Genomic DNA, 16,862 nt, shown 5'->3' with positions numbered 1-16,862 from the left:
TTGTTTTCCCCACTATTTCTGTACACCTATGCTAGGATTAGGGACAACCTAACCCCTATTAGCGGTTCATCGTGGAAGTGAGAGTTACCTAGTGTTATCTGCTAGATTGGGGGCAGTCCGTCACCTGTTGATTAAGCAAAATATTCATGCTGGGGCAATTTCCTTTCCCATAGGAGGTGACTGACAGTGGCAAATAAGCCCACATTGTATTGTTTTTCATTTATCTCTTCATAGGGTTCCTTGTTTCTCCTCTTACCTTATCTAGGGATAAAAAAGCATTTATCTAATGGTTGTACCAGCCAGGGCATTGGAAACTTCATTCCTTTACTTTAATGATCATATACACAGGCCTCCTGCAAAATAGTTGGGCCTTGCCCCCTATTTCTAAATTTAGTACTTGTTAAGTTTGTTAGTTCAGCAGTGCTGGACCATGAAGTGCACTCTCAGATATAGGACAGGCACTGGCAATTCAAGCTTCCCCCATACTACCCTGCTAATATACCCCAAGCCTGATCTAGACAGATGACATGCAGGACTGAAATTGTAGGTCTGTCTTCGGTCCTTGGTCTCTGCTGAGATGGCTGATAGGTGCTAGTTAGTGTTTGTGGTTTTGGTGATGTGGGCACCTAGTGACCATCAACTCATTGAACATAACTAAAAATCAGTTGCTTTTGGCTAGTCTGCTACCAAGCAGGGCTGGATGTCGGCCACTGAGCTAGTGACCACGACTTCTTGACTGAAATTGAACAACAACCAACATAGAGATATACGTAAGATCTGATACATCCTCTGCTATGAGCTTTTCACCAGTAAAATGGCATTAACCTCAGTGGAGTTACTCTTCACTTACATCAGCATAAGTGAAGGCAGAATCAAGCCCGTACTCCTGAGGCAGTTTGTTCAGAATAAAAATAAAGTTTAATAGAAATTCCTAGAATGTTCAGCCAGAACAAAGTTATCCAGACTGGAGTATAAGGAGAGGAAGCGGTTGACTGTTCCATATGGCCATGGGAAACCACCCTAAAAGCCACCTAGGATCAGTAGAAATTGGGGGGTGGGGAAGGAACCAAAGAGGTTCCATCTTGAAATAGAAGTGGTTTTAGGTCTAGGTTCCTGGGGCTATTCAGCTTTGTGCAGCTGGTAGCTCAGGAACATACATATTAGTCAGCAGGTCAAGAAAACCTGATGTAACCCATTGTTCAGTGTCCCCCCTCTATGTGTTGTCTGCAGCAGAGATGAATCTGTTACAGCTTTCAGCCAGGATCCTTAAACTCAAGCTGTTGAGGTTCACGGTTAAGCTCTGTAGGTCACAGGTTCAATAGCCAAGAATAGACATCATACTGACTGTATCCAGTGTCAAGGGAAAGTTGCAGCCTTCGGCTTATCACTGTACTTTGACTGATTACATGGGGACAGGTCCTGAACCCAGTATAGAGCAATACACTAGATTCCTCCATTCCTTATCTAGGCCTGTCCCATAAATAACCACGTGCAAAAAACTCACTGTTAGAGTGTACAGGGTGCCCCGTGTCTGAAGCGGTCAGTGATTACAGGTAAACATTAATAGAGTGCTTTGCAGGGTCATTCAGCGTCTGCCTTACTGTATATAAATCTGGAAGCCACACACAATAACATCAAGCTATGGAAGCAGGAGGCTTCAGGTCCCACTCTACCTCAGTTCTGTTTTATTTGTCCTTATTTTGTGTGTGTACACACATGAACATTGTGTGTTCCCCCCACCCCCCGCAACACACCAGAAGCTTAGTTGGCAGTTTGCTTCTTGCAGACAGAAAATAAAAACCTTTCCCATAGTATTGTAGTTCTTCCACCCACCCTCCTATTGGATGCAGATTTTGTAAATCGTTTTCTCTCCAGCAATTTTTGTAAGGCTATAAAGAATATATTTGCTGGAGTATGTTTAGTACCCAGCCTATATGTTTGCTGCTCATAGGACTTCTTAGTATGAGAGAGAATGGCCTTAATACAAAGTAGGGGACAACGATTCAGCAGCCCTCCAGTTCACTTCTGAGGCTGCAGGTTACTGAAACCTCACAGAGCAGCAGAATTCACTAAATACAGATAAACAGCAGGAATAGGTTTGCATTTCAGCAGCAAACTCAATTCAGTGGGTTTCAGATGAGCAATTTTATACAGCTCATGAGACAAGAAGACACACAGCCCCCTTCATGCTGTTTCAGACTCTTTGGTTTCTTACTGTTTGAATTACATGAAAACCCACTTAGATTTGGTTTTGTTAAAATCAGGAACTATCTGCTCGAAACGTAGGTGCTAAAAAATGTGACTCAGCATTCCTGCAGCTAATGAAGCAAACAGAAGTGAGTGGAACTGTAGCCTTAGTATGTAAGGCATAGGTTCAGTTCCACCCCTCACTAATGTTCATCTTTTGGATTCTTCAAGGATATATGCACCTATAAACACACTTTGTGCTTCATGCTTGACACTTCCCCCCTTATAAATCACTGTCTATAATAAGAGCATATGAATATAAATAAAATAACGAAGATCAGTACAGTAGTGGCAAACAGCAGGAAGAGAGGAAAGAAACAGTAAGGGGAAGAAGACTAAAATATCTTTCTGCAGCAATAGCATGAGCATTTGGAGGAAAGGGATATGAGGTATTTCAAAATTACCTCGTTTTCTCTCTAAAACCAGGAAGTGTTCACACTTGCACTCCCTCTCCAGTGGTACAGGTTACATATACAGTAGCATTTTGCATAGTAATAAGGGAATGCAGCTGTTTCAGGTTGATTTGTATAAGTCTCAAGCATTCAGATACTTATTCAGACTGTTTGAGCCTGTTGAGCCCGATGCTGTCACACTAGTCAGTCAGTCCAGAATGACTCCATTGCCATTAATGGAGCTACTGAGAACAGAGTTTATTGACCTGAGTCTTAAAAAATTAGTTCAAACTCTCATGAGAGCAGGCTCTCCCTTGAGATGTCTGGTACTTCCTGCTTCAGTTTGGCTAGAAACAGCAGAGGACTTTTCTTTTTACGATTTCCATTATTTAGTACTTTTAGTCAAGCCACAACCAGGAAGTTCAGAAATGTGGGGAAATGACAACCAATAGCAGAAAAAAGTCCCAGAAACTTTTCAAAACCTCAGGCCTTGTTGGGTGCGAGCTCTGAGTGAAGTGTCAGTGGAGGGTGCAACCAAGATTCTCAAATATAATTAGTGATTTGGCTCTGGTTTTTGAGGCATCTTAAATGGACCTTATTAAATTAAATTGCTGAGCACCTACCCCTGAAAATCAGCCCCATTGCCGATGTCCCAAGTTGGGCAGCCAAAAAACTGAGGACTCAAAGTCACTAATCATTTTGAAAAACGTGACTGTACTCATTGTTTTATGTTATATTCTCTCACCTCCCCCCGCCCCAATCACTACAGTCCCTTTAACAATTCTGGCAGTTATGTTCAAAAAATCCTGCTTGCATGGAGGGAAAAACCTAAAGCAGAAAAACCTAAACCTCTCTTGCAGAGAGACTCACTTTCTTTGTTTGTTAATGACCTTTGTGTAGATCAGCAGTGAACGATTTGACAATAGTTTGCTCAAGTCACAATATTCTTTATATAAACTCTGAAGACATGTACATTAAACAGATTTCTTAATAGTTACATAGACACAGAACTTTGCTACAAAAACATTTTTAGTATAGTCCCTCCTGTTCCTATTTATATTAACACTGAGTGCCACAGGTGACTAGATATCTATTGGTGAAAACGCAATGGCACAAACTCTTCCCTCAGTCACTCATGACTGTCACTGCATTGTGTAACTCCACAGAGCCTGATTCATCTCTCACCCTACTGCAATTCCACCAGCAAACAGACACAGGAGAGGATGGGTCCATAAGGAGTTTTCTTCACTTTGTCCTATATGCCAGGATCCAGTGATACAAAATCTTTGCGCTCTGTGATTGGAATTTTCAAACCTGGGGGGTAGGGATGTCTAAATTTGGGCATCTAAATCCCTATTTAGGCACCTGAGCAGCTACCACTCTCATTGACTTTCATGTGAGCAGGGGTTGGAAAATCAGATACTTTCATTCATGTGCCTAAATATAGGATTAGGAGTCTAATTTTAGGCACCTAGGTTTGAAAATGTTGACTTGAATTTTCTGCCTTATAACCTCAGGGACAACACATCGTCAGTCTTCCCTTACTATCATTAGCTTTTGGTTTGTTCAACGTGGTTTCCCGGTGTCTGTTAAATACCACTGCTTCCTGAAGTTGCATCAGACAAATGGACATTGCTTGTGCTCAAAACGTAAAAACACAAGTCAAAAATACAATGCTTATGAGAGACTTTCACAGATTGCCTCCTGAGCAGAGAATGTCTCTGAATTAAGCAGTAGCATTTTAAAATAGCAATTACCCATGCCACAAAGATTGGATCCTATGTTCTTTTCAAACAAAGACATCCCCCCGCCCCAAGTACAGACAGTGTTTGGACCTGGAGTTTTTGTTTCCTATCATAAAGACAAAGGGACACTTGTAAAATCTGGCTCTGGACATACATACAGAAGTAGTTTCTAAACTCCAATAAAGTTATGGGGTGTTTAGATCCGAGGTTTTAATCAAAACGCTACAATCTAAATAACTTCCCACCATTTTAAACCTGGCAGAACATAAGAATTACAAAGTAGTTTGATTTGTTTCTGATATTTCCCCCCCCCCCCCCCCCCCCCGTCTTCTCTCTTACAGGAGATACAATATTCATTATTCTTAGGAAACAGAAGCTCATCTTCCTACACTGGTACCACCACATTACGGTGCTGCTTTATTCTTGGTACTCTTACAAGGACATGGTGGCTGGTGGTGGCTGGTTTATGACCATGAACTATGGGGTCCACGCCGTTATGTACTCTTACTATGCCTTGCGGGCTGCTGGCTTCAGAGTCTCACGCAAGTTTGCCATGTTCATCACCTTATCACAGATCACTCAGATGTTGATTGGTTGTGTAGTTAATTACCTGGTCTTCTCCTGGATGCAACAGGGGCAGTGCCACTCCCATGTTCAGAACATCATCTGGTCTTCTCTCATGTACCTCAGCTACTTCGTGTTATTCTGCCATTTCTTCTTTGAGGCCTACATCGGCAAAACCAGAAAAGCAAGGAAGGCTGACTAGTGGTATAAACAAGACAGAAGCCATAGCTCAGGGTCATCAAGAAAAACAAAATAAAAACAAACAAAAGAAAATGGCACAAGGAAACATGAATGGTGCAGCTAAAACTTGGCAGCTTAGGGACAGCTAGGTTGGTTTAAACCAGTAAGTTTATGATCCTATCATGGTGAGGACTCATTGAATTCTACTCCATCTCAAAGGACTGCTGAGGAAAGACATCTTCCTTCTTGTACCTGTCAGCTCTGAAAAAGGAAAGAAAATAACATTTTGTGGGAGAAAAAATAAGCGTTGTTCTTCCCCAAAGATGGAAGAAAGACTTTTATTAAAAACAAATTATTTCTATATCCTTTCTAATCTTTTTTCTGCATTAAATTTGAACAAAACAAAGCGGAGAGCAAACTGTTTGTGTCTATGATACCAGTACAGTTACAAAATTAAAAACTTCATCCTAAAGGGTTGACGTGTTTAGCCCCAAAGTGAAAAATGAATGGCTATCTTGAATGTTTGTTATGGAAAGTCATTGAACTCCATTGCGGTAGTGAATTTAGTGGATAAAAGATTGATTTCCCCACTCTGTACTATGCTGTGTATGCAGATCTGGTATGCAACATCAATGCTTTGAGCAGGCAGAGAGAAGCAGTAATTTTACAAGATTTTAATGTGATGAGATGTGCTGTTGCAATACATATCATATCTCAGAGAGTGCTTTTTCCAAGTGCATTTTCCAATCAAAGTCAAGGAATTTCTGCAGTAGAATAAGACAGAGGGTTAAATCAATCTCTGTTAAATTACCTCGGGCTAGCAACAGAGCAGTGGGTAGGGAGGGCGAGGGAGAGAACCCCAAAATATTTTTAACAATTATCTGTGAGTCTCAGATTAATCAGCAGTATAATATAAGTTGAAGAAAATGAAAATGGGGAGGAATCAAAAGAAAATCTAGATAGGTAGAGATAGGCACTCTATCTACAAAATAGAGCCCTGTGGTACACTACATATTTTATATTTTTGTGAACTTCAGAAAAAGAAAACTGCAACCTTAATAGCATTCGGCAGGACTGTATGTGACATTGGGTTACACTGTGTTTCTGCATTTGCTTCATGAGCAGTGCAAAGATGTTTAAAGTGCCCTCCTCTGGTCATGTGGAGATACTACAACAAAACATACTTGGAATAGTTCTTCTTGAGACTTGTATAGAAAAATTAGTCTAAATGAAATAATTTTGCTGCAACAGCTTAAGTCTAATGTCCGGAGAGAATTATCCTTAATTAAGAACAATCTGTACTGTAGCATCCTGCTGACCACTTAAGAAGACATCCTGTTCTCAAGTCAGCTACAGATAGAAGAAAAGGTATTTCACTCTGAACCTCAGAGAGAGTTAGTTGGTAAGAGCCATATTCTTTCAAAGAAAAGTAGATTGCATTATCTGTAATATTTCAGTCCTTACAAAGCCAAATAAAATGTGTACAAGTTCCTAGTATTTAAAAAAAGCAAGTATGTAAACGTGATGTTAAATGTGTTAACGTAGTATTCTAAATTGTATCAGTTTGGTAGTTTAACTAAACAATTAGAAGAACTAGATGAACAGAATAGGGGTTGCTGTTCTGCATAGAATATACACAGCTACACCCATATACACGTTATGTGACTTGTCAACAAGAAAAAAGTCCCTTGAAAGAGTCACATTTTCTGGCTAATGCAAAAGTTGTCATTATCTCTCTTGCTTTAATTTGAGATTGTACAGTACAAAGTATTATTATTATTATTTTATTTTGGCTTTAATTGTGCTGACATTCATAAAACCAGAGCTGCGTAATATCCTATTAGAGATGACAAGGGCTTTCAGTGTCTCATTATGTGAAGAAGAAAAAAAATAAAGTTACATTCCGTATTATGTGAATGCTTTTAAAAGAATCAGAAAGTCCTTGGGGGCCTACCCATAACTATAACAAGCAGAAAAACAAGTTTACATGTGTGTTATGTAGGTTATTGATGTTCTGGCCTTATTTTACCGTACACAACCAACAGCAAAATGTGATATTCAGTAATGAAGATGACATGAACTTAAATTATAGAACTACTGTATAGGAGCTATTAGACAAAACCAATTAAAGGTGTAAACGATGGTATTTCACAGATTTGGAAGTAGATAATTATAATGCACAATAAGCTGTTTTCTCCTGCTTCATTTTTCCCTGGGCTGAAAGGTAGCAGTAACTGAAGAGAAGCAAAATAATTAAGGATGAAAAAGGCAAAATTAAACTTGAATTCAGTCAGAACAGAAGCATCAGTAACAAGCCAAGGATTGTGCCGTTCAGATGTTCAGTTCTGTGTTTCTGTGGTCTCTAATCATTTCTATGCAGGCTGAAATAAAAAGGAGGTGAAAGTGACCCACATGTCTTTTGAAATTAGGGGTGACATCCTGACTCCACTGAAATCAATGGGAGTTTTGCCATTGACTTGAATGAGGCTAACATTTTCACCCTATAATGCCACTTCTTTTATCTGAGTAATGGGGAAAAATTGCATTCATTTTAATTTATTTTATGTTTATTTAAAGGCTCAGTAAACATTACAAATAAGAAGCTAGACCACAGGTAGGTAAACTATTGTGGGCTAATCTCAGTGGTTTAACAGAGGAGAAATAATACAGTAGACTTTTTTAAAACAATTATTTCTGTGCAGTATTTTCAAAAAATATACAGTATTTTACACATTTTGTTTAATTTGTCAAGGTGAAAAACAAATGATACTGTATTTAAACATACAGGGCGAGATTCAAAGCCTGGGAGCTTTGCCATTGACTTAAACAAAACCAGAATTTAACTCAGGGGGTAGTACCTTACTCCACTATGAGTACATCTACACAGCAAATGAAGTTGCGAGTATAGCATGGGTAGGCATACCCATGCTAGCTAGATTAAAGCTAGCCTAGGAACAGTAGTGAAGATTGAACTGTCATTTGCTTTATCTGATGCCATACCATGGACTCATTTACTTATGTCCTATTTATACTGCAGTACTGTACAGTAGAATTTTGACAGATGAAGTTTCACTGGATTCAGATGTGATAGTCTCAATTCCTTTAAATTAGATTAAGTCCAAATACAAAAATCTTTGTTTTTATTTTTTATTTTCAAAAAACCACACATCCAATTCAAACTGTTCAAAATTCACGAGTCAGGAGCTAAAAATCATGATTTAAAAATAATAAGTGATGGGTTTCTTTTTCTTTGCCTTCATCATTTGGAGCCTTGGGGGGGTCACAGTCTCAATCTTTACTCTACAAACCTGAGGACTAGAGACTTATCTTTTTTCAATGAAAGCTAAGATTCTCTTGTAGTCACATGACTCCAGGAGCTCAGACTGTAAGAAAAACACTAAGTATTGTAAGCCTAGGATAAAATAATGACAGTTGGCAGCAGTTCATGGGATTCCTTTGGCCTTCTGAAGTCAAGGAAGTTACACCAATTATGAATTCAGCCCACTGGAGCCAAATTCCGTTCTAATTTACACAAGTATAAATCCAGTATAATTTCACTGGAGTCAATGGAGTTACTCTAGATTTACACTCATGCAGCTAAGAGCAGAATTTTGTTCTTGCTAAGCAGTGATATTATATAGTGACTATTTAAAGAAAATATTTTCAACTACTTAATAAAAATGTCAAAAAGTAGGGTAAGTCTGAAAACTCTTTAAGTTGTGCCTGTGGGAAAATAACCCATGCTTACAAACATTTGTACATCAGAGTCACAAGTGATTTGTGTCCGATCTCCCAGATAGTGCATAAGAGCAACTGGATGCAAAGGAGAACTACTCCTATGGAGCCCACCGGGAGAATGTCACAGTAAACTAGCAACTGCATTTACCTTACAAAATAAGAACACAGCCATGCAAATGGAATACAGTCAACAAGCAACCTGAGTAGTTGGAATCAGGGCTTAGAATGTATGTTACGGTAGATATGACAAGGCAATCCTGTCCTGTTTTCCAAGAGATGATAGTTACTGATAAAAGCCATTTACAAATCAGGGTGCAGGGTGGTGTTAAAATTAGGACATTAGATGTGAGAGGTTAAAATGTGGATTTGCAACCTTTCTAAAAATGAGTCTAATGTAAATGGGTTGTATCTATCCTATGTAGCTTATGCTACTGTGGCTGGTGGAAAATGCTTCGGTGAAATGGTCTGTCCCTACACATTTTGTTGAGTAGTTAATTGCACAGTGGTTCCTTGGTCCCACTCAAGTGTTTGATAACTTCAGAATTGTTCTATGATTTGTTTTTAGCTTGTGACCCTAAAGACTTGATTTCAGTATGTTTGTTCTCTCTCATAAAATTAAGTCTTGGGAGAATGCGTTAGTTGACAAACACTTAAGTGAGGTAAACTCCTCCTGTATTCAGCTAATCAGTTTTACATAACAGACTGTAAAACACAAATGATTGTGACTATGAAAACAGCAGCCTTTCTGGGCAGGTGCCAGATACAGTATGTTAGTGCAATGTGATGTATCAAAACAAGTTAATTGTTTGCTTTCTGTCCTGTATTTCAAAACCACTTAAAACAGTATAATATATTTATATACAAATAAATATAAGTATACTTTATGTATAGTAATAAACTGGCTTTGATAGAGGAAGCAATTTGAATGGATGATGATGAACTCCAACACTGGTGTGATGTCTCTCTCGTTCAGGGCCTGATTTGAAGCCCATTGAAGTGGATGGAAAGACATCCATTGACTTCAGTGGGCTTTGGTTCAGGCCTTTAGAGTCCAGTCCTACAAGGTGATAAAAGACCTAAATCCTGCTAAGTACAATGGGTGTTGAGGTTGCTCAGCACCAGGCCATGAAGACACAAAAGTCATTAATCCTTAGTCACATTACCCTCCCTAAATGAACTGCAGAAATTATAAGGAGAAATCTTCAATATTTTTCTATTATTTTATTTCTATACATCTTATGTTCATTTAATTAAAGACAAAAGGCCCAGATCCTGCAACTGGATCCATGCCCATGCAGAGCTCCACCAAAGTCACTGTGGCTGTACATGGGCAGAGAGATCTTTACCCACTGGGAATTAGTTGCAGGATCAGCACCGAAGGGAGCCAAAACCACCTAGCAGGTTTCAAGATAACCAGCTGTGCCAACCCAAGTTAGATCAGCTTTGCAGAGTGAGTTCTGCAGCTTGGGAGGTAATGGGCCTTTCCTAAAATTTCAATATCTCAGTGGAATGCTGCATTTTGCCAAGTCGATGTGTTCGAATCTCTTTGCTATTGGACATACAGCAGTATTCCCCTTACATAAATGATATTCCTAAGAAGTCCCACTTCTTCCTAATCCTGGGCAGCTTCAAATAGGCCGATCTGCCAAAAAACAAACCCACCCACGCCACAGCTCTGATTGACTTTTCTGCTTTCTCAAAAGCCACTACACCTTTGGCTTCTTGGAGTATTAAACCTCAAGATAGATTGCTATTCAGATCAGATTAAATGTGTACAATAACTAGGAGAGAATAATAAGAGAAATAGCTTTATTTTGCCATTTTCAAATGGATATTTCACTACATAAAAGGAATTTTATTTTTTGGGAGGGATATTGCTATTCAAAATAAAATTTTAACTTTTGGTTCAAAATAAATTATTTTTCTGTGTTTTATTTTCTTATATTATCTCTTGGGGTAATAACTCTATTATGTGCGGTTATAGGGTGACATAGGCAATTCTTTGGCCATCAAACTATGGTGTTCCTATTGTATCTCACTTCATGCCCCACCCCTACTATGATTTTTATACACATACACACACACACGCGCACGTTTTTATTCTTACTGGTAATGAATTTCAAAAGGATCATAATCTTTTGATTTTAACTTTAGAAAAGCTCCATCCATCATGTTTATATTATACTAAAGGCTGGATTTAGGGGCAAGTGACTCAGGCGACCACCTGGGGAGCCAGGATCGGGGTGCTGTTTTTGTTGTTAGCAACAAAAGGGAAAATAGAATGTTTGAAGTAAAATGTTTCCAGTAGTCTATATTCAAAAGTTGAACAAATGGAGGGAGGGGGGCATCAAAGACGCTCCTCGCCTGGGGTGCCGTTTGGTCTAAGACTGGCCCTGTTGCACTCTGAATGGAGGGGTGGAATGCATAGACACAGAATCGGTCCTTTGAGAAACTGTACACCCCATTGCTTTCATAAGACTGAAAGAATCACAGTAACTTCTGCTGAAGTTTTCTGAGCAGGTCTCTCATAGAATCATAGAATCATAGAATATCAGGGTTGGAAGGGACCCCAGAAGGTCATCTAGTCCAACCCCCTGCTTGAAGCAGGACCAATTCCCAGTTAAATCATCCCAGCCAGGGCTTTGTCAAGCCTGACCTTAAAAACCTCTAAGGAAGGAGATTCTACCACCTCCCTAGGTAACGCATTCCAGTGTTTCACCACCCTCTTAGTGAAAAAGTTTTTCCTAATATCCAATCTAAACCTCCCCCATTGCAACTTGAGACCATTACTCCTCGTTCTGTCATCTGCTACCATTGAGAACAGTCTAGAGCCATCCTCTTTGGAACCCCCTTTCAGGTAGTTGAAAGCAGCTATCAAATCCCCCCTCATTCTTCTCTTCTGCAGACTAAACAATCCCAGCTCCCTCAGCCTCTCTTCATAAGTCATGTGCTCTAGACCCCTAATCATTTTTGTTGCCCTTCGCTGGACTCTCTCCAATTTATCCACATCCTTCTTGTAGTGTGGGGCCCAAAACTGGACACAGTACTCCAGATGAGGCCTCACCAGTGTCGAATAGAGGGGAACGATCACGTCCCTCGATCTGCTCGCTATGCCCCTACTTATACATCCCAAAATGCCATTGGCCTTCTTGGCAACAAGGGCACACTGTTGACTCATATCCAGCTTCTCGTCCACTGTCACCCCTAGGTCCTTTTCCGCAGAACTGCTGCCTAGCCATTCGGTCCCTAGTCTGTAGCGGTGCATTGGATTCTTCCATCCTAAGTGCAGGACCCTGCACTTATCCTTATTGAACCTCATCAGATTTCTTTTGGCCCAATCCTCCAATTTGTCTAGGTCCTTCTGTATCCTATCCCTCCCCTCCAGCGTATCTACCACTCCTCCCAGTTTAGTATCATCTGCAAATTTGCTGAGAGTGCAATCCACACCATCCTCCAGATCATTTATGAAGATATTGAACAAAACCGGCCCCAGGACCGACCCCTGGGGCACTCCACTTGACACCGGCTGCCAACTAGACATGGAGCCATTGACCACTACCCGTTGAGCCCGACAATCTAGCCAGCTTTCTACCCACCTTATAGTGCATTCATCCAGCCCATACTTCCTTAACTTGCTGACAAGAATACTGTGGGAGACCGTGTCAAAAGCTTTGCTAAAGTCAAGAAACAATACATCCACTGCTTTCCCTTCATCCACAGAACCAGTAATCTCATCATAAAAGGCGATTAGATTAGTCAGGCATGACCTTCCCTTGGTGAATCCATGCTGACTGTTCCTGATCACTTTCCTCTCATGTAAGTGCTTCAGGATTGATTCTTTGAGGACCTGCTCCATGATTTTTCCAGGGACTGAGGTGAGGCTGACTGGCCTGTAGTTCCCAGGATCCTCCTTCTTCCCTTTTTTAAAGATTGGCACTACATTAGCCTTTTTCCAGTCATCCGGGACTTCCCCCGTTCGCCACGAGTTTTCAAAGATAATGGCCAAGGGCTCTGCAATCACAGCCGCCAATTCCTTCAGCACTCTCGGATGTAACTCGTCCGGCCCCATGGACTTGTGCACGTCCAGCTTTTCTAAATAGTCCCTAACCACCTCTATCTCCACAGAGGGCTGGCCATCTCTTCCCCATTCTGTGATGCCCAGCGCAGCAGTCTGGGAGCTGACCTTGTTAGTGAAAACAGAGGCAAAAAAAGCATTGAGTACATTAGCTTTTTCCACATCCTCTGTCACTAGGTTGCCTCCCTCATTCAGTAAGGGGCCCACACTTTCCTTGGCTTTCTTCTTGTTGCCAACATACCTGAAGAAACCCTTCTTGTTACTCTTGACATCTCTTGCTAGCTGCAGCTCCAGGTGCGATTTGGCCCTCCTGATATCTTTCCTACATGCCCGAGCAATATTTTTATACTCTTCCCTGGTCATATGTCCAACCTTCCACTTCTTGTAAGCTTCTTTTTTATGTTTAAGATCCGCTAGGATTTCACCATTAAGCCAAGCTGGTCGCCTGCCATATTTACTATTCTTTCGACTCATCGGGATGGTTTGTCCCTGTAACCTCAACAGGGATTCCTTGAAATACAGCCAGCTCTCCTGGACTCCCTTCCCCTTCATGTTAGTCCCCCAGGGGATCCTGGCCATCTGTTCCCTGAGGGAGTCGAAGTCTGCTTTCCTGAAGTCCAGGGTCCGTATCCTGCTGCTTACCTTTCTTCCCTGCGTCAGGATCCTGAACTCAACCAACTCATGGTCACTGCCTCCCAGATTCCCATCCACTTTTGCTTCCCCCACTAATTCTACCCGGTTTGTGAGCAGCAGGTCAAGAAAAGCACCCCCCCTAGTTGGCTCCCCTAGCACTTGCGCCAGGAAATTGTCCCCTACGCTTTCCAAAAACTTCCTGGATTGTCTATGCACCGCTGTATTGCTCTCCCAGCAGATATCAGGAAAATTAAAGTCACCCATGAGAATCAGGGCATGCGATCTAGTAGCTTCCGTGAGTTGCCGGAAGAAAGCCTCATCCACCTCATCCCCCTGGTCCGGTGGTCTATAGCAGACTCCCACCACTACATCACTCTTGTTGCACACACTTCTAAACTTAATCCAGAGACACTCAGGTTTTTCCACAGTTTCGTACCGGAGCTCTGAGCAGTCATACTGCTCCCTTACATACAGTGCTACTCCCCCACCTTTTCGGCCCTGCCTGTCCTTCCTGAACAGTTTATAACCATCCATGACTGTACTCCAGTCATGTGAGTTATCCCACCAAGTCTCTGTTATTCCAATCACGTCATAGTTCCTTGACATCACCAGGACCTCCTTTCACTGCTTTCCTTTCTGTATGGAGTTCTTCTCAACCTCCATGTGCCCTTTAAACCCCTTTACAAGGATTTCTTTAACCATCGAACAGTTTACTCAGCCACGCTGACAGTTCCAGTGGTCCTCCCACAACTTCATTAGTCCCTACACACCACCCCCTAGTTTATTTCTCCTACCCCACCCATCATCAGAAGAGAACTGCTGGCCTACCACATGAGAGTTTCAATAAACAGCCTCCCACAGTGGTCCAGTTTGGAACAATGCTTCTCTTTTTAACAAAACATTAAACACAACATTGCTTGTTCCAGGCCTCTGTAGTGTGAATCACAATCTACATTACCATTGACACATGCCACTACCACATTCTTCCATAACCCTACATCAACAAAAACATACATGTTTTTAAAAATTTGCAGTTAAATCAAAGCCATACTTAATTTAACTAATTATGCTAAACTTTTAATGTACAAGCGTATTATTTTGCTGGAAAATAAGCATACTTAGCTCTTATAGTGCTTCTCAGCCACCGTTCTCAAAGTACCTTACAATGGAAGGTAAGCATTATTGTCCCCATGTCACAGATGTGGAAACTGAGACATAGAGCAGTGAAGCAATGTGCCCAAGGTCACCCAGCAGGTCAGTGACAGAGCCAGGAATAGAATCCAGGTGTCCTTAGTAATGCTTTTGTCACTTGGACTTCTAAAGACTTGGACTTCTGTGTATGAAAATTCAAGCCAGCAATGTGTTTAATTTTATGTTGGTTAAATACAAGAAACTACTGCCTCAAGACAATATTTATGCGCTAGCAAAATCTCACATAGTGTCCTTAAAAGAGGGGGAAAAGGGATGATTATATTCTGCTCTTAACACACTGTGCTGTGGCCAAGTACTGCAGCCTATGTGGTATGTAAGAGGCCCTTAGGAAATGGATCAACAGTAGAGATGGGCCAAAATGAGAACCCCTTATCAAAGCCCCTTGGAATTTGGGAAGGCAGGGTAGGTTCATACTTGAATACCTCTGTGTTTATTCTTCCCAAGAGCTTTAGAGCCAAAACCAGTTGGGTCTTATTTTCTTGGTCACAGACAGATTTTCTGCCAAAAATGGAGAAAACCCACCGGGAGAATGGCTAACCTGTTATGTTTTTCACCATCAGAGGCCACCACCACCTCTGAGATCTCAGTGTCAATAACCCTGAACTCTTGACTTCATTCAGCCTTGAACCTGAATCTTGAAGTCAAACCTAAACCTAAACCTAAGCCAGATGCAGAGCCAAAAAGTGCTCCCATTGGGTGCTTTTTCTGAGAACAGACTACATCAGTGAGCCATCTGGAAGCAGAAATCCTGAGGCTCTACAGGAAGCAAAAATAGAAAGAACAAAAGGCTCACTAGGCAGTTAGATGTACAGTGCTGTATAAAATGCTCAGGCAAACCACTCGGAGTTTAATCCTTTGACAAAAAGGATATTTCATAATCTATACCCACAAGCTCACACACCCCGGCAAAGCATTCATTTGACCATTTGTTTGGAAATGGCCAGCAAGAGTTAAAGCTGGAGCAAGATCATCCCTTGGTCAAACCATAGAGCCACTCTGCATTCCCTTGCTTTTGTAAACTCATCAGATTTATGGGGTCCATTTTCAAAGCAGTATGCAGACTATTCAATACAAAATACAGAGCCTATTCTTGCTGACGGAATTAATTCCCTCATCACAAATGGAAAATGTATCCCTTATAGCTTAGCTTTTGTCTGTTTGTTTAATGATTAGTCTTAATTAATAGTACAAATACCACAGGACATTTTCCCAGGTGGAATGTGGTTTTTGTCCCCTCAGGCGCAGCAGCAACCTTCCTAGCCTTCTTGAACAGAAACTATGTCATATTATGTCAGTATTATCCAGAACTCCTAAGTAGACTGATAATTAGGCAAAGTTCTATTGAAACCCATGGTGCATTAAATAAGTGACTTTATTCAGTAGAAACTACTCCATTGGGTAGAAAAGCCAACTATTTCTACATGCTACATACTGCGGACACTCTGGCTATTAGTAATGTGAACAAATCCAGAGTAGCTTCACTGAATTTAATGGAGTTATTCCAGGATTATGTCAATGTAAATGAGATCAGACTCCAGTCCAAACTCTCTTTATGCAATATGAAACAATATTACACTTACTGTACAAATACAACCCCCATTTCCCCTCTACCTTATTTCAATAAGATTTTGTAGAATAAAATTAATGTGATAATCCTGCATAACATTGACTAGAAAAGTATCCTTTAGATTACACCACCACCAAAATGTCATAATTTACCAAAATCATGTCTGAAAAATGCTAAGATAAATACAACCAGTTTTTCTGTGCAGTAGATCAAAACCGACTCTCCAAATATTTTGACAGACAACATAAACATTTCATTCCGTGTGATTAATATGTGGTTAGGGCCTATCACTCTAAAGAGTAAAGTATGAAATGTGTGCATCAAATACATTTTCTTCAGTAACTAACATTTTAGAAGGGTGTACTCCCCGCAGGTGTGCCCCCATAGAGCATACCAGGCTCTCCTCATCTAGCACCCCATACCAATGGCCACTCTGGCCCTGCAATTTTCTTCCTTTTCTCATGACTCAGCCCCCGCTCCTTCAAACCCCTGCCCCCAGCTAGGTCCCA

The 16,862-nt window shown here is 40.9% G+C and overlaps 1 protein-coding gene across 3 annotated transcripts in view; it reads left to right on the top strand.

The window, feature by feature from the left end:
- Positions 1–10,942, top strand: part of ELOVL6 (ELOVL fatty acid elongase 6) — a 181,718-nt gene extending 170,776 nt beyond the window's left edge. For all 3 annotated transcript variants that reach the window (XM_074950746.1, XM_074950748.1, XM_074950747.1), the window contains exon 4: positions 4,726–10,942. In XM_074950746.1, coding sequence (XP_074806847.1) covers positions 4,726–5,150 — 425 coding nt within the window. In that variant the 3' untranslated portion in view covers positions 5,151–10,942. The remainder of the gene's footprint in view (positions 1–4,725) is intronic.
- Positions 10,943–16,862: the final 5,920 nt, after the last annotated feature.

The sequence above is a fragment of the Natator depressus genome, chromosome 4 (assembly GCF_965152275.1).
Source record: "Natator depressus isolate rNatDep1 chromosome 4, rNatDep2.hap1, whole genome shotgun sequence".
NCBI classification, from domain to species: domain Eukaryota; kingdom Metazoa; phylum Chordata; order Testudines; family Cheloniidae; genus Natator; species Natator depressus.
The sequence above is the reverse complement of the archived record's forward strand: the minus strand, read 5'-3'. Positions and strand labels throughout refer to the sequence as shown.